Source organism: Rhinolophus sinicus, chromosome 3 (genome assembly GCF_057876585.1).
Source record: "Rhinolophus sinicus isolate RSI-liver-muscle chromosome 3, RSI-T2T, whole genome shotgun sequence".
Taxonomy (NCBI): domain Eukaryota; kingdom Metazoa; phylum Chordata; class Mammalia; order Chiroptera; family Rhinolophidae; genus Rhinolophus; species Rhinolophus sinicus.
In genome coordinates, this window is record NC_142503.1 from 20693439 (window position 1) to 20712584 (window position 19146).

At 39.6% G+C, this 19146-nt stretch overlaps 1 protein-coding gene across 19 annotated transcripts in view; it reads right to left on the minus strand.

Moving 5' to 3' along the window:
- DROSHA (drosha ribonuclease III) overlaps window positions 1-19146 on the minus strand; it is a 112158-nt gene that overhangs the window by 13163 nt on the left and 79849 nt on the right. For all 19 annotated transcript variants that reach the window (XM_074329034.2, XM_074329035.2, XM_074329033.2 and 16 more), the window contains 5 exons: window positions 16756-16858; window positions 14762-14832; window positions 8679-8723; window positions 6686-6843; window positions 5556-5661 (listed from right to left, as the gene is read on the minus strand). In XM_074329034.2, the coding sequence (XP_074185135.1) occupies window positions 5556-5661; window positions 6686-6843; window positions 8679-8723; window positions 14762-14832; window positions 16756-16858 (483 nt within the window). The remainder of the gene's footprint in view (window positions 1-5555; window positions 5662-6685; window positions 6844-8678; window positions 8724-14761; window positions 14833-16755; window positions 16859-19146) is intronic.

The window sequence follows — 19146 nt, forward strand, 5'->3', positions numbered from 1 at the left end:
GTGATCTTGGATTCCAGCCTCCAGAACAGTGAGCAACAAATTTCTGCTGTTCATAAGCCCCCAGTCTGTGGTGTTTTGTTACAGCAGCTTGAATGGACTAAGACAGTGGGAAAGGGTTTTCCAGGAAGAGGGAAGAGCTCTGGCAAAAGCTAGGGGCCATGACACAACAAGGTGACTGCTGCGTGTGGAACTGGAGGAGAAATCAGAGCTCAGTGGGGGACAGCTGACAGGTGGGGCTGGCCGGCCTCTGGACAGAGTCTTGCAGGTGATGTAAATAAGTCTGTATTTTCCTGTCAGGGGAAAGAGTCCCAAGAGGTGTCACATGGGAAGAGTGGCAGAGTAATTTTTTGATTTTAAAAAGATCACTTTGGTGGATGAATCTGAATGGAGCAAGACATGAGGTTGGAAAGCTTACAGATGTTGATGCTATAAATTACTGTTTTACAAAGTGGAAATATCTACATTTTATTTTTTTAGTGGTCTAGAAAACAAACAGTAAGCACCCAGCTGGGCATGAGATAGTTATCAGACTGTTTTGCAAACCCTGCCTTGTGTTACATATGTAAAAAAGCAAAAGATTTGGAAAAAAGCAAAAGATTTGGCCTCAAGCTGCCTGGGTTCAAACTGAGGCCTCAGCACTTTCTGGCTAAGTGACCCTAAGTTACTAAATCTAGGCTCAGTTTCCTCATCTATAAAATGGAGAAAGCAGTAGCTACCTCACGGGGTGGGAATGAGAATGGGCGTAAATGAATATACGTCTAGTACGATGACCAGCAGGCACATAACGGACACGTAAGACACGCACTGCCGCTGGTAGCCACGGTGGCACCATTGTTAGGCAAGATACGCTCGCGCTTCCGTTGCAGGGAAAGTTACAGAAAGTTCTGGGAATTCCTCTGGATTTGTCTTCACTGCAGAATGTTCTGTACACATGTCCACTCACTGTCTTCAAAGGTTTCCATTTTTACCAAGTGCTAAGTGGTCCTTAACTTTCTTTTTAATCCTCCCCTTTACCCCAACCCCCAAAAACTTTTTTCATTTGAAATCACCAGAAAAAGTGAAGAAAGCTGCAGTTAGGACTCTCGGTAAAGCTGAGAAAAGTACTGGTGAGTTCCTGATGCAATGGCAGGGACCCAGGTAAATGTCACAAATCTCAAGTTCTGATTTTGAGAATCTGATTTTCTATCATCGCTGCACAGCAGTCTCTGATAATTAAACTTAAATTTTAATAAGAAAAAGGTTTATTGGTTTAAAACAAAGAAACCGATTGGCATTCTTCCTCCAACTATTCCCTTCACTCTTGATTCTAAAGAGGAAACCATAGCTGTGGGACGTGAGGGCCACCTAGTGTGAAATGAGTAGACTGTGATTACGATTTGGAGGACTCTAATATATGAGCAGAGGGTGAAGGCAAAATATATTATTACAAGTGACAGCGATGTGCCACACAGGTCTATCACACCAAGAGTGGCAGCCAGATGGTCTCCATTTCCCATGGTAACTAAAGAAAAGATACACAAATGCTAGCAGACAGAATGCAAGTCAGATACAAAGAGCCAAATTATGTCAGTGATGGAGAACTTTCAACCAGGAGGCTGTGGGATCTTTCTTCTCAAGGAGGTCTTATAGATAAGATACCTTTTATCTGAATGATTCATGCTTAAAGCTGCCTGGAGGTGACAGGAAGGGATTAGATCACTGGTTCTCAAACTTTTGATTTGTAATCCTTGCTTTCTCTCATTATCCCAAATCATTCCTCTAAAAACAAAACTTTCTGTAAGTTCATTTCGCTGGTGCATGCCACCATTGGACACAGTACCTTGCACATAGTAGGCAAGGGATTGACAACGATTTGGGGCTCAGTAGCTTATAGTAAAGGCGAAGAGAGAAGAAAGAAATAGAGGAGAAAACTTATATGCAAGTGTTACAACTTGAAAGTGTGGCCAGACAGGCATTCTGGTCTGAGTAAATTCTCTTTGAGACTCTCTCACTATTTACTCTACTGGTAGATTCTAACCTAAAAAACAAAAACTTCAGTCTCTGAAATAGAACCTCTTCCCTTTATATTCCAATTCAAACTGTCTTCCTACAACAATTAGAGAAGCCTGGCATTCCTTCCCAGGTAGGCCTTTTTGAATACCCAGCTTATAGAACACTAGGTTTTTTCCCCATCAGCATTCAAAACTTGAAAACTACAACTTCATTTGCTCAACTGTCCTTATTCTCTATAAAACCAGTGAGGGAATGGCTCAAAGCTAACTAATTCCTCCCAGTGTGAAACTACTGCAGTTGTGTGCTCTTTAATTACAATAACAAATGATTTGCCACCACCCTCCAACAAATGCAAATATAACAAGTAATCCTCCACAGATTTTAATCTTTAGACATTCATAAGTAAGTTTTCAGCTTCTTTCCTTATACATTAAAACAACATGCCACTTCCCTCCACTGCCACTTACACTTCCCTCCCTGTATGACTTAGCTGCTTGCAAAACTCATTCTTTTATTTATCAAATATGTACTGATGGCCTAACATATGCCAGGCACTGCTGGGCATATAGTGATAAATAAAAACACGCTCTCACAGAACCTCCAAGAGAGTGGGTTTGTCAAACTGAAACAAGTGCCAGGAAGGAAAAGAGTGTAGAATTTTGACGGTGGGGCAGAGGGGACCAGGAAGTTTCCCCTGCATCCAGAAGTCACTCCAGAACTGACATCAAACAGAAGGGTAGGCGATGCGGGGCAAATGAAAGCAAGCACTGGAAGCAGAATGGACTCCGGGTAGAAGAAAAGCACGTACAAAGCCCGATGACAGGAGGGCACTTGGAGGAACACAAAGCAGGCCGGTGCAGGGGGAAAAGAATATGCAACACGAGGCCAGGCAGGCGAGCAGGACAGACCACCCGGGGTCCTACTTGTTCTTTAGTCACAAAGAACATCCAAAGAGCGTTAGCCTGGGATGGAACAGCCATTCACTCATTCAGAGCATGTGTGCTGAGCACCAAGAACCAGGGAGTCGGGAATGAGGGTTTTAGACCTGAGTTTACACTCATGGAGTTTAAGCAAGGTAGTGACACTTGAACAGAGATCTGAAGGAGGTGAGGGACTGGCCATAGCTTGTCCCCATAGCTCGAAGGCCTTGAGGCAAAGGGTTGCTCAGCATCCCGAGGGATCAACAGAGGCCAACATGAGGGTCTAAGAAACACAAGTCAGAGACAGATGCAGAAGGCAGGTCATCTGCATCTTTTACCTTAACCTTGAAAGGTTTTACACAGAGGGTTGTCGTCTGACTTCATTTTAAAAACAATGAATCCTCTAGCATATGTGAACACAGGCTGAGAAGTGGGGTGATGAACCAGTCGGGGGGCTATGGTCGTAATTCAAGGGAAAGGTAACAGTGGCCTGAACCAGGGTGGTAACAGCGGAGCTGGTAAAAAGTAGTCACATTTCAGGCAAACTTTTAAGGTAAAATCAACAGGATATGCTAATTGTTAGGAGGTGTATTGTGTAAGAAAAAGAAGAGTTAAGGATGACGCCAAGGTTTTTAAACTGAGCAACGAGAAGAATGTAATGATCCTTACGGATACGGAGAGCACCTAGAGAAATGCAGGTGTGGGAGTGAAAATAAGTTTTGTTTTGGACATGTTAGGTTTGAGATGCCTGATAAAGTCCAACTAGGGACTGCAGTGCGTCTGTACATCTAGATATTCGAGTGTACCTCTAGATTATATATAGATATATGAGTGTGGAGTTAGGGGGAGAAGTAAAGGGTGAAGGCGTAAATTAGGAAGTAGTATACGGACGGATTCAAAGCCATGAGGCCACTCATGGAGAGGAAGTCGGTAGAAAAGAAGAGAGGTCTGAGAACTGGGACATTCCAATATTAAGAGGTTGGGGGGACGAAGAACAACCAAAGTGGACTGAACATGAATGGCTAGTGTGGTCCCAAGAGGTCGGCTGTGAGGCGACTCCACTGAATGTAGCACGTGAAACACATCAGGTGGGAGGGAGCAGGAGTTAACCCGAAAGACCAGGGCCGGAAGCTGCGACACTGTCAAACGGGCCTGAGACCTGGGCCTCCTGAAGGAGTTCTGCCCGAGCCAATGTCCGTCACAGGAGAATACAGAATACAGAATGCCCACAACGATGGAAAAGGCCAGCTTCTGAAATAGCAGCCAACTTCTCAGGGGAAACCTGAGCGTGCTGCACGCCCAGGGCTCTGTATAAACACAACCTTGAGATCGCTACGATTTCCCAAATGCCACCCCTCCTAACTGGGTCTCTTTGTCAATCATATTCCTGTAATATTTTGCCAGCTATGCAGAAACTACTGCAGCGGTCCAGGTGACAGAAGTTGGTAGAGAGGACTGGGGTGACCCTGCCGAGGAGGCTACTCAAGGAGTGATATTGTCAGGACTTGAGACTGGGTGGCACGGACTGGAACAGCACAGGATTTCATCGCGCTACTCAGACCTGTGCGCAATGTAAAACCTATGAATTGCTTATTCCTGGAATTTTCCATTTAATATTTCCGGACCGTGGCTGACCTCGGGTAACAAACTACAGAAAGCAAAACCATGGATAAGGTGGACTACGGCAATTTTCTTCGTCCAATAAAGCGTTTGTTTTCTCAGTGCCCAATTCTCCAGGGATTTCTCAAAGGTTATTCCTTGTGCTTTGAGAGATCATCACGACTGGCTTTCAGGTGTGTTTTGTTCACCTTCCGATTATAGTACCGATCAGTTTCACAGAGGAAAAACAGCTCACAGCAAATAAAAAAGCTCACTAAAGTTTCATAAAATGAGAAAAAAGTGGAGGAATGGGGACTGTTTCACTTTGCCTATCAATCAAACCTTGTCTCTGTAAGTTCCTTCCAACTCTAGCCAAGCCACTGAGTCCCTATTGCCCCTCTACCTTCTGATTTTTCATGCTTTGTCCTTGTTTCGATAGTCCCAACATGTGGAATGTCTTTGCATAGAAACTTCTTCCCACTAACTCCCAGTGGCCAAATCCTACCCATCTTTAAAGACTCACACATCATCATATCCATGAAGCTTTCTGAGAACTCCACACCTAAAAGAAATCTGATCTTTTCCTAAACAGCACAAGTGAGCCGTTTACCTATGCCTCTTCATGATACGTAACATGATTCTCCCTTGTATTTAGTTGTATTACTTACTTATACTTTTATAGGGTACATGTATGTGCACACACACACACACACACACACACACACACACACAGATAGATGGATGGATGTAGATAAATAAACTCTTTATGGATAGACTCGATGTCAACTAATATTTGCTCCCCCATGAAGCTTAGCTCAGTATCTTGCACAGAATAATCATTACATGGAAAAGTATAAAATGAGTTCTTATCATATATTGCTTTGTATACAATTTGCATAATGAAATGATTAAACTGTATAATGTGCATGCTAAAGTCACTAAGAACTAAGTCACCAATTATATAGGTAGACGTTTGGCTCTTGTAACTTCGCTCTCATATTACACAGTAATGTTATTGGAGGGAACGATTTAACACAAACTTACAGTTAAGTGTCCTTCGTGATGATCTGGGAAATGAATGAATAAGTACTCCGTGGCTACCAGCTGCATTATGGAGTCACCTAGGAATTCCATCCTCTGGTTGTGGCCTCTGAAAAAGGAAACATCAAGGTAAAGGGATCAGTAAGCATTTACAGATTTCAAAACAAAACAAAAAAAAACAGAATTTTTAAAAAGGCATGATTTTAAAAGGCAATGTTGTCATCTTGCTTTAAAGCACAAAACTAAATATAATTCCCTAAGACCCTTCAATTGAGAAGAGATCTGACTCAATACAGGTTGAGTTTCAAGGAAGAGTGCAATGAGCACTATCTAAGGATTAAACAATTACTAAAATAAAGACTGGTACATAGTCCTAATCAGAAGCTGAGGAGTGTCAATTGAAACATATAGTACAGACAACAATCTTGCACACACAATCTCATTACAGACAAAACAAAACAAAAAGAATTTTCTTTGTTAAATCTTTACCTCTTTATTGAAATATATACACTCTACTATTCAAATCTGGAATCCAGTTTAAGAACACTAAAAAAAAAAAATCTATGACAAGATTCTTTAAAGAGAGTTATGAATATTTGATTTGGGGGAGGGGAGCCAAAAACTGAATGAAAAATAACACGCAAAGAAATAACATTTTGGTAATTTTCTTAATTATTATACTAGTTCATCTTCAAATAACTCATCTAGAGCAGGGGTTGGAGGGCCAAACTCAGCCTATGGCCTTTGTAAGTCAGGTTTAATTGAGACCTAGCCATGTTCATTCATTTATATTTTTTCTGTGGCTGCTTTATGCTAGCTACTATGGCAGAATCGACCATGTGACAGAGACCACATGGCCTAGAAAGCCTAAAATATCTAACACCTGTTCTGTAAGTTTTTACTTCCTTCACACTTCTATTATAGTTTACGAAGAAATTAGATGCATGACAATGAGACCAAAAATATTGGATTGGAGCATATCCCCTGGTCCACACCAGTGTCTGCTACTCACCCAGCTCACAATTTCCTAGAATATGTTTGCAATCCCAGTTCCTCTGAAGGACATGCAGCAAAGGTTTGGGACTGCCTATCTATATGGTCACAATGGAACCACACGAGGACTTGTAACTCACAGGGTCAGATGGTTAAATCCCACAGTTCGCAATGTGAATGCTCTTGCCAGAAGTCGAACATGAGTAAAAATTACTCCAATTGCTTCTTCAAATTCAGTGAGTTTCTGTAGAACTGGAGAAGTCTCAATAAGTTGTCGGTCAGTATTTGGCTCTTGTAGCTACAGGAAAAGAGAAATAAATAAAAATCGTGCCGTTTTTGGTTGCAAGAGTAATTATCAATTCTAAGACAGTATTTTGTAAATTCCTTCTCCCATGAGCGGAAATTTCTGAAATGCCAATAAAACATGGAAGCTTCTTTCTCATCCCTTTGAATGGCAAACAAACCTAGTATTTAAAGAAGGTTCAAATAATATTTTCCAATCTTCTATCAAATTTCAAGACCAAGTACTGTACACAGACAGTTCAAAATCCCAAGTATTATACTAACTCTCCAAGGAAGAGATAAGTTGAAGAACTGCTGGTCAAGAATATATATATATACATACTCATATATATAGTAACGCAATGGTTTTCAAAATTCAGTGTTCATCAGAACCCTTGCAGGGCCTGTTAAATGCACATGGCCAGGCCCTACCCCACATAGTTTCTCATTCAGAACGTCTGGAGTAAGGACCGAGAACTGGCCTTTCTGGTAAGTTACCAGGTGACGTAAATTCTACTGGTCTGGACACTGCCATTTGAGAACCACTGCATTAGAGTAACTTGACCACTGTGTCTTCTAGAGACCAACCTATTTTGGCAAATGAGCATCATTAAACTGACTCTAGCTTACCATGGAGACGATTATACCACTAGGCAGGTGCTCACATAACAATGAGCCTCTAACAACTGGCAAAGAACAAATAGCTAAAGGGTAATTAAAATGAATATTTCCACAACTTTGGGCAATTTCATACTAATAAAATATTTGTAAAGTACTTTGAATCAATGCCATTTATTACTGTAAAGCGTCTCATGAGAGAGTTCAGTCACTGGTGACTATTCTTATTATATATATAATATACATACCTGCATATATAACAATATGTATGTATAAGTATACATATGAGTACATGTGATTGTATACTCATATGTATGTGTATATATATATATACATAAATATATCTCCAAAGTAAAATAGAAATAAAAGCAAACAATAGTAAGAATTTTTAAGCCAACTGAGGAAACAGATGTCACCTCATGTAGATCTTTACAATTCCAAAATCTTGAATAAAAAGTTATCACACAAAATTTTAATTTAGAATGTTTTACGCAATCTGAGCCAAAGCCTTCAATTTCTAAGATACAAATTAGGTTACAATTTAGCAATGTTAATTTAGTATTAGTTCTACTTTGGAATAAGCCCAGACTTGCTTCCATATTATTTTCGCTATAATAGTAGGCATGTAGACATATTGGAGTCAACAGAGGCTTTGAATATCACTTTTTGAGGGGATGGGGTGGGAGAGGGGGTGTGGAACAAACCACAACCACACAAGTAGGTCTTCCTGCCTTGTAAGGCAAAGATGCATCCCAATGCTTCCCTATCCCAGACCACACAAATGCAACGTATGGGATCATTTACCGCGTTTCCCCGAAAATAAGACCTAGCCGGACCATCAGCTCTAATGAATCTTTTGGAGTAAAAATTAATATCAGACCCAGTATATTATATTATATTATATTATATTATATTATATTATATTATATTATATTATATTATATTAATTACATTACATTACATTATACCGGTCTTACAGTAAAATAAGACCAGGTCTTATATTAATTTTTGCTCCCAAAGATGCTTTAGAGTTGATTGTCCGGCTAGGTTTTATTTTCAGGGAAACATGGTAATTATTTGTTCCAAAGTTTTCCAGTTCTGACACCCCAGCTTAAAGTCATAGTGCCACTGAAGGGAATCTAAGGATAAGAGCAGGAGGGAAAAGGAGACAAACTAAAGGAACACAAATACCCAGAGTTACAAAGCTCGCTGCAGACCAGAGGCCACACTTACCTGGAGTGGGTGGAGAGGATAATTGAGCCAGACTTCGCGCAAGTCCTGGAAAATGGAGTAATGTCTTTAATGCTCTAGGGAGCCATTTAACACACTCTAGAGTACTAAATAAAATGCCATTATTTGAAATACTGAACTATTTCAGATGCTGACTCCACTTATTACCAATTCAATAGCGCTAGCAACTAATTTTTTTTTAAATGTACTCACCACTCAAACTGCCTATAGTGACTCTAATTAGCCTATTAAGCTGGGGAGCAACAGAGTCACCTCCACCCCCAGAAGTCAAAGACATCTTTTCAAACTAAGTTACAGATTGCATAACCTAACACACCGGGGTAAGCTAGTTTTAATCATATTTTGCAGTTTACCATTCCCCAGAAATGTGCATCAGCTGTGCCTTTTGTAATTAAAACTCAACTCAAATGTCCTTATTTCAGGTACTTGTTCATATGAGCTGTTTTCAGATGGAGTAGAAAACATCCCAGCACTAGTTCCTAAGCTCTTAGCTCTGTAAGATCACACTTTCACTGTGGGTCACTGCAAATGTTTACCTGACGTATGGGAATGAGTGAACTTTATGAAGAAGCCCAGTGAATTATTTTATCCACTGAGTTAAATCTAGAGGCAGCTATAATTAGGCCTTCCTCAGGAGTAAAGCGGTTTTCCTTCAGTTTTAGACTCTAGGGAGCCTCTGAGTGAGTCTACTTTCTGGTCTTTATGTCAGGTTTTTGAAATAAATAATGAAAGATTTTTAATAAGCGGGGAAAGTATTTTTTTTTTTAATTTGGGAGTGGGAAGAGGTATACAAAAATGTATTACCCCTGTGATACACATGATGACAAAGTGAAATAAAATACCTGATATTCTGTACAACTAACTTCTTAATTAAAGACACTTAGGGATTTTTTGTGGGGTTTTTTTTTTTTTTTGCCAATATTTTAAAAAAAAATGCTCAGCTATCAAACTGTTTTTGGTTTTTTTTTTAAGGCATTTTAAAGGACTTCTCTTAACCAATAACCTTTCCCTTGAATTCTCTGTGGCATGAATTACAACTGACTGTCACTCCCTTCTTACAACTTCCTCCTGTTCTCTCAATGCTTCTTGTCCTCTTCCGCCATCCAAATGGACGTTTCCCAGGCTCCAGCCTCGCGCTGGCCTCTTCACTTCCTGCTCCTCTGGAGAGCTCCTCCATTCCCGCTACTTGAACTACAACAACCTAAGTTTAGGTGACTCGTTCAGCTCTGCTGTAGTTTTGACCTCTCATCCAAGCTATAAGTCCTTAACAATATGTGCCTTAAGGAGTATCTTATACCTCACACCCAGATGACCAAATAATAACGTTTCACCTTTACATGAGGGAGTATGGCGTTAGAGAAGACTGCAGGCTCCAGAGTCAGGCAGCCTGGCTTTAATCCTGATTCCATGTTGGCAAGTTACATAACCTCTCTCAGCCTCCCTTTCCTCAAGCATAAGACAAAGATAATTACATTACCTACTGCCAAGTATTCTCTGATGCCTCAATGAGCCATGTACTCAAAGCACCAGAGCCAGTGCTGGCACACAGAAAATGCTACTATCAATAATGATATTAACAGTAACGACAAACAGCTATTTCTTCCCACCAACTCCAATCTTTCTCCTTTCTCCTATGTTTTACACTCAGAAACACTGTGATTTCTCCTATGATGTCGGCTGCCACCCATCTTGGTGTAACAGCTTAACATGTCACAACTAGACTACTTCAATTGTGTCCAGTTCCTTTAATCTACCCTGTACAAGGAAGTAAGTTTCTGCTGCACCTTGGTGGCAGAGAGAAATTCCTGGAAAAGAGCTGGCCTGGAATTCCAGTTCTACCTTTTACTAACTTAAGTTCCTTAGGCAAAGCCTCCACCTTCAGTTTGCTCTTCTGAAAAACGATCACTGACTATTGGGACATTTGCTCATGCAGCATATTTTTATTGAGCACCTGTTATGTATTAGCTTACTAAGATAAATGAGACATTATCTCTGTCCTCAAAGAAGCCTAGTGGGGAAGAATAAAGGTAAGTAAGTATAATTTAATCAACTCTGAAATTCTGCAATAGCAATATGTACTAAGTGGTAGGGAAACGCTGCCTGGGGGTGTCAGATAAAGCTTCAAAGAGGAGGTGACTCTTCAGATGTATCCAGAAGAACATGAGGAATTAAGTAAATCAGCAGAGAGAGGGAATTAAAATCAGGACACCATGAATACACAAATAATATGTCTCAAGTACACAGGTGCAAATGCTTAGCTCCAAACAGGCAGAGCGCAGAGGATTTCAGGGCAGTGAAAATACTCTGTATACTATAATGACACACACATGTCATTACACAGCTGTCCAAACCCATAGGATGTACACCACCAAGAGTGAACCCTACAGTAAACTATGGACTTTGCGTGATTATGTGTGTCAATGTTCACTGATTATAACAAATGTACCACTCTGGTGGGGACGTTGATAAAACGTGGGAGGCCCTGCATGTGTGTGGCAAAGGATATATGGGAAATTTCGCGACCTTCCTCTCAGTTTTGCTGTGAACATAACTTGTTCTTTAAAAAATGTGTAAGTTAAAAAAGGTAATTCTTAGAATAGTTGTGGGGACAGAGCCAGGAGCCCAGTTTCCAGGCTGTCTCCCTCACATGGAAAGGTGCTCACTCGGGTAGTAGATGGCCATCAGTTGTGGCTAGTTGGCCGTCAGCTATAACCAGTGAGCCACTGGCCACTAATATAACTGTCGTGGCTACGCTAGTAGGAAAATGGGGGCTAGCAAGAAGATGGTGGCTGAGCTAGCAAGAGCGGATTGCAGCTAGCAAGTGAGGTTGGTTGGCAGAGACAAGCGGACGGCAGGTTGCGGATAGTGTAGCTCCTGCTTCCTGTGTCTCCAACCCAGCCACCAGAGAGACTACAGTGGTGTGACTCCCCTACCTATGGCTCCGTGCGTGTTCCTTTTTGGCCTCACCATGTCCTGCATTCTTATGTGGGGAGTGGGATCAGAGAACCCGCGTGACACCTTGCATGACAATAGTACAAAAAGGGAGTAAAAAGATAGGAAACTGAAAAAATAGGTAGGAGTCAGATTATGAAAACTGTTAAATGCTGTGTTGTGTTGAACAGACTTTGGCCATCAGTGAAGAAATCAAAGATTTTAAGCCAGAAAGACCATAATCAAATCAGTACGTTAAAAAGAACACAACGCTGAATGCAGTATGAACGACAGACTGGTGGGGAATGACAACCAGTTAAATATTTCAAGTGAGGAAGAGGAGTGCAAACACTAAAGCAGTAGGATGGCCAAGAGTGAACCAACTCAAGAGAGATTACAGCCAGAACTGATAGGAGTTTACAACTGAATGGATACAGAGAGAAAATAAGCTTAAGGACAAAAGATCCTAAGGTTTCTGGTTTAGATCATAAAAATAGAGAAGTATGTTTGGGGGCTAAGACGATGAATTCAAATACTAAACCTGAGGAAATCAAATGTCTATGGAACAGCCAAAGAATCTGCCCAGCAGAAATTTAAAAAGACACTTTTTCTAATTTCTAGATACGCGGACCAATGTGTAAAGACAAAAAAAAAAAAAAAATGGATGGGGGCATTAATCACTGCCTATCTTTCTTCTCTACACAGTAATCACTCCCCATCTTTGTAAGTGAGCTATTGGGATGATCAAATTGAAACAATGGCTCTGAATGTACTGGGTAAACCGTGAAGGGTTACACAAACCTGAAAACGGAATTGGCAAAAACTGGGAATGAAAGAGTAAAAATTAGTTCAGAATGAGAAAGGAAAAGCAGGCCTGCTGTTACAGGGCTGGGAGGATAACATAGATACAGCCAGTTGCAAAGTTAACAGGGAACCATGTTTCCCTCACGGTCTGACAGCAGCTGTAACATGCCACATGACCCCTCTTTGAAGGACAACTGCTTTCCCGCCAGGGTTGTCCTCGGACCAGCTTTGCCAGGAATTACCCCATGAATAAAGATTACTAGGGACACTCAATTGCTGAACTGCCCTTGGCTCCTGACAGCACCCAATTCCAAATTAATCCCTTGCTTCTAATCTGGCATCAGACGAGGCAACCAACCAAGAACTGATCCCTGCTTCCCGGGCCTGCAGCAACGGTCAGCACCAGCCCAGACCTCAGGAAGGAGGCCCACGTCCCTCTTGTGGGTGCCCTCCCTCACTGCGTGGACCCAGTCATTCTGACAGTCGGCCTACAAGTTTATCCCTGGCTGTCTTTGGCTGATTAGACTTTCACAATACCATTACTCAAAAAAAAAGGTTCGCCAACATCTTTCACATACTACAATTAATAGATGTAAACCAATATGCAGATGTCAAATGAGTTACTTACTTCACTATAAGACCGGGTCTTATATTAAATATAATATAATATATAATATAATATAATATAATATAATATAATATAATATAATAATATAATACTGGGTCTTATATTAATTTTTGCTCCAAAAGATGCTTTAGAGCTAATGGTCCAGATAGGTCGTATTTTCGGGGAAACATGGTATTACTAAGCCCTGTTCCGCTTCATAAAAGTCACACTAAAACGACTTCTGAATCTCCGCTGTGCTATGTGTAAGATAATGTTCACACTCTGCTTTTTCATTTAGTCATTTATTCATTCCATTCCTTTAACAAATATTTATTAAACACTGCACATGCCAGCATTGCACTCGGTACTGGAAACAGAAGATAAGCTTGCTAAGTAGACAAGTGGGAGAGAAGCAGTTTAAAGAGAGAAAAGAATCTAAACAAAAACTGATGCAATTAAGAACACAAGGTGTAAAGCTGCATATAATTCAGGAAAACAGGATGGAGTGGATGGGGAGTGCAGATAAGATGGGAGAAAGGGGCAGGGAGTAGGTGAGGGTGGGGGAGGTGTGGAAGGGTGAGGGGCACACAGAGGCAAGACTGGAGGGAGGAAACGAAGTAAAAAGATTGCTGAAATTGTCAACAAAAGATAAAGGCCAGAACAAAGATATTTTAAGATTTGAGAAAAGGATTTAAAATACATGCCATCTGCTACAGATACAAATCAAGATGCACACTTGTTTATAGATGTAGGACAAAACGGGGGCATGGAACATCTGTAGATAATTTTCCCATCAGGAGGAAATTCAGACATATAAAATCATCACATATCTCTATAAAAACAGATTAAAAAAATCAAATCCTCAAATGTAAACATCTTCCAGGTCCCATTTTTCAAAATTATTGATTCTTTTTTTTTTTTAACTATCCTAAGTAATACAGTAATAACATCTGACAGCCACTTAAGCTGAAGGTTGCACAAAAGCTTAAAACACTGGCTTCCTATGTTCTCTATTGCTCCATGAGGGCTATTTCATTCAATTATAATGACATTTCAATTTGGAATACAGAGCTGCCTCTCCCTTTAAATGTTAAATTGACTTGTTTTGGTACAAAAAGCTTCCAGTAAGTTCTATTACATGCAGGATTAAAAAGGTAGCTCTAGCAATTTTCATAGCTTAATACTTTCGTAACAACAGAAACTATTTCAGAATCTATCATTTTTTCTTAAACTATAATTTGCTTTAAAAAAAAAAAGAGAGTACCTCCCATAGTCTTTATTCATAACCCTATCAGAAACTCCCTATGAACTGACTTTCTAAAACAAATATACATTTATCTAGTCTACATAATTTACATAAAAACAAATTATAATCAGAAAAGCCAAAAGGCTAGAGCTTCAACTAAGCCTACATGGGGTAGGTACCCAACGATTATAAAACAGAAAGTCATAATTAACTTCACACTTCAAAATAAAGCAAAGCCCGCCTCTATTTATTCATATTCCATTTATAAGTGACCGTGTGGAAAGACAGGGTTTCAGGTAGAAGACAGACTCCTAGTGTCGATGTCCACAGACCCCTCCCACCTGCAACAGAGTTGAATACGCTAGTTTTGATGTACTCGTTTCTCCCACGCTTTGTTTAAAACACAAAGACTAATTGATATAAAGGCTTCTGTAATGATATGTAACTGAGAAAAACCAAATGAGTCGAAATAAATACCGGATCATTAAAGAGTAAGCGTCCAAATAATTGTTTGGCTTCCTCCAGGCTTCCCTCCAAGTAAACAGCTCCTAGATAAAAGAGAATGGCCAAAGGAAGCCTGCATTAATATTCAGAGAAAATTACATATCTCTATAAAAAGCAAGAAGGCAAGCCAGAACCCACTCACAGAAATAACCGGCAAGCCCAAAGCAATTGTCTTTAAGGTAGTTTTTTTCCCTCTTTTAGCTATTCTTTGTGTTATAAATGAGACTGAAATAAGAAATTCAATTTACTAAAATCTAAACCTAATATACTGTTAAGTACAAGAGGCCAAATATGAACTATCGTGAAAGGTATGTGTATAAACCTTACTACGCACAAATAATTTGACTTTACAAAAGTCAAATGTTATGTTTTATTTTCTATATAGTTTATGTTTCAGACCATAGATAAAATCTGAGTTCAGATCAATGAAGGCTTCTACAAATAAAAATCAGGACAACCTTTACCTTTAATTTGAAGTAATTATTTTCAAAAACTTTTGGAATCATTAAGCACTACGCACATTTACCATTAATTATAAACAGTAAGTACTGTGGTAACATTTTAATTACGTATCAAATAACTCTGGAGTAGGGTAGTCATAGAGTCTTGAAATCATATCTTTATATCTGTCTTGAGAAAGGCTATTTTCCATGTAAAATATTAAGACACAGCACAGGGCTTTCGATGACTATATTTATTATTGTAATAATAATAATAGCAGTAATAATCATGCTAATAAAAGCAGTAATTTGGGAGCCACTTACACCCCAGGCACCATGCAAACCATTTGCACATTCTTATCTTCACTTTCATAGGCGCCTCAGTAAGAGGCTGTTAGAAAAGATTTACAGGATTTGGGTGCATAGTAGGCGATCTGGGGGACGGTTAAGAAAATGAACCTTTGCTCTGGATTGGATGCTGCCAGGATTGGATATTAAGGTCCTTAAAGCAACTCTGTAAGGTCAGTAATACTATCTCCATGTCATAGATGGGAAACACAGAGTCAGTAACTTGGCGAAGATGCAGAGCTGATAAACGATGCAAAAGGGAAAGAAATCGTATCTGCCTGCCTCTGGAGCCAAATTAACACGAACTGTCAAAAATATTATGTGTACAGAGTACATAATTCCATGTGACAAACTCTCTGAAAATAAGATGTTTGTGCAAAAGAGACATAGCTGTGAAAAGACTGGATAATTATTAAACATTTTCTTGTTACCATCATCAGCATAAAACTATAATGGGAAGCTTTTATATTCATTTTCAAAGGAAGAGAGCAAAATTGATAAGGAAGTACAAAGGCCTTTGAAAACTAAAATGTACTCAATCATTCACCTAAAAAAAAAAAATCAAGGAATTGTCAATCTTCTGTAACATTTCATTGTAAAGCATACTTGCAATCACCAGCTAATTAACTCTTCATAACTTTCCTGTACCAAAAGCTAACTGTACTCTGGTTACAGTAAAAAACAAACTAAGGGAGTAAAGTGCCTGCATCACTCCTGCTTCAAGAGAATAAGCAATAGCTATACAGGCTCAAGCCTTGGGATTTTAAAAATGCAGTGTTTTCAAGATGTCTAAATCAGCAAATCTTGTGAATAGTTTAAAATTAGATCAAAAACAATATTAGGGCCTTACCAGCTACCGAGTTGCTGTTTATTTATGGATGTGATCCTGAATGAAATATATAAATAACCCATCTCCATATTAATCACTTAATTCGATTCAGTATATATAACTAAGCATGTACATGACATCAGATGACACTTCAGGCACCAGGAATGTGAGAGCATGACTGCTGCCCTGGAGAAACTAAAACAACTACAGTACAAGGAGGTGGGTCTAATACTAGGGACCTCATGTGCTCTGGGAACAAGTCATTCTGCCCCAAGTCTCCACACTGAATTTTAGGTGCGCTCCAGACAATTTAGACATGTAAGAAACTCAATTATAAAAAGAGAAATTACCTATTAATGCTTCAAAACAATTAGCCATTGCATGTCGAAGGTCTGATTCTCTACAAAGGTCAGGTCCATGGGCGTAAAGCATAAATCGATCCAGTTCAAGTTTCTACGAAATTCAAAACGAAAGAAAGAACGAATTTGGCAAAATCGTAACTTTAATAACTCACCATCTCCTAAAGTGTTAACTAGCCTCTGTCGTATTAGGAGAGTGTGGTCTACCATTCATTAGGAGTCCTTGCATATGGTTCAGCTCTGACAAACCTCAATTTTTCCCCAAGCATGCTTCTACGAACTCTATTTCAAATTCGGACCAAGCACTAGCCTAAGCTGGAATATAGGCTTTGCTAAAAGACCACGGGCCCTTGGGATCACCCAATATGCCTAGGAGAACACAAACCCAACCCCAAGTTAACCTCTTTGATTCCAGGGTTCTGTAGTACTGATGATGCTGGTACCACACAGAATAGATCTTTCTGTGGCAGAGTAAATGCAGACCCTCAGAGGATTTCAAAATGCCTTATATCTCTACATCTTTTTTGTTAATTGGGTAAGGATTTGGGAGTCCCTATATATTTGCACTTGTGTCCCCTCTATGAGGTCTCCACAGTCAACCTCCTGAAGGCTCAGTGAGGTCTTCTCAGCAATGGGCTGGATTTATTTTAAGGGTTCTGGGAATATTGTTTATAATGAATTATGTTGCCTTTTTTATTTGGGCTCAAAAAAGTGCAGAGCCAAATCTGTGGCCCAGTTCTAGAAATCGTGTAGGACTTATGAATACATCTATGTATACTAACTTTACTTCTAGCTCCATTTTACTGTCTTACCCATATTTTCTCTTTGAGTTCAGCACCTACTTATTTCTCATCTTACTGTATTATAATATACAAATCAATTCAAGTCTTTTTAGAACTAGACACAGAATGAGCTTTTAAAATAAAACTCCTGAGACTGAATAAATAGAAATCATAATTCTTTCCATAAAGGAGAAAGATACAACATTGCATAAGCATACACTAAGTCTGTTCCCATCACCATGTAATTCAATTCAATAAATACTACTAAGCAATAACATGCCATGTGATATGGAACAAGACACAAGTCAATGAACAACCTACGACAATATGAGTCTCTTAAGTCCTCAGAGAAAAGATACTCAGATTTTGTGTATCTTGGTACATTTATTAAAAATATTCATATCCATTTATATTGGAAAAAGACAGACAACAAAAACAAGACACGTACGCTATCGGTATTTTGTATTGCTAGGAATTCATGCATATATAAAATATACTCAAATGAGAGTTTTGACTACCACAAATCCAACAGCAGAAAACACCTTTTAAAAAATTGATCCCCAAGTGCAAGAGTTTATACTAGAATATGTAAATTTCATTTGTTTCACAACTTCACTGGGAAAATCCAATTGTTTGCTCTCTCTGGAGCCCTGCTTGAGAGCAAACTGCAAGCCACATTTTACATTATAAACAACTATTCTGGAATGGTATGAATTTTCCAACTTCTCATAAGCCCTGCTCTGTATCATTTTTCCATGCAGGCATTAGTGGAACTTTTAAAAAGGAAACTGATGTTCAACTGTGCATGTGTTAAAATAAAATGTTCATTTGTCTGAAGAGCTGACCTAGAGCTTTCACTAAATTCTCAAAGAGGTCAGCAAGTGTCCATCAAGCCAGCGCTTCCACATAGTGAAGAAGCACTGGTCCAGACAGAAGACAGGCAAGACTGCCCCTGCCTTCTGCTGGAACAGACGGGCACTGAGTGCTCTGGGGATGGTGGGGCTTGCGGTAGAAGAAGATCACAAGAAAATCCCTGAAGGGAGAAACTGGCCACTCCCCTCATCATGCATGGCTTTGCAGAGCACCCAATTTGTTACATAAGAGCTTCTGTTTTCAGCTATGGAAATTTCCCACACTTTGTAAATATCCTCCCTAAAACTGTTTGAAAACTAATTATGCAATTCCATTATATCTGAATGGAAAGAAATCATGAGGGGTGAGGGGGGGGGTGATGATCCATTTACTACCATATACTTCCAGTGGACGTCTATGTGGACTGTCAGGAAGCAGCTTTACACTTAATCAGCTGAACACAGAAACAGTTTTACACGTACATGGAGTTGTGGAATTTTACTCAGTGTGAGGCTCCTAAAACCAAGTTAGCAAACCTGCAGCCTATAGTTTTTCATTAAGCATCATTATTTCCATTCTCAAATGCCACCAAAGCTGGGTCAGAGCCTATCCACTGTAATTGTGATGATGCTGCCTGCTATGTAAAATAAAACGATGCCCTCTTGCTACCACAAAAACCACAGGATGGATGTAATTGATGCCTTGGCAAAATCAAATTAAGAAATCAGCCATAAAAGTAGAATGGGTT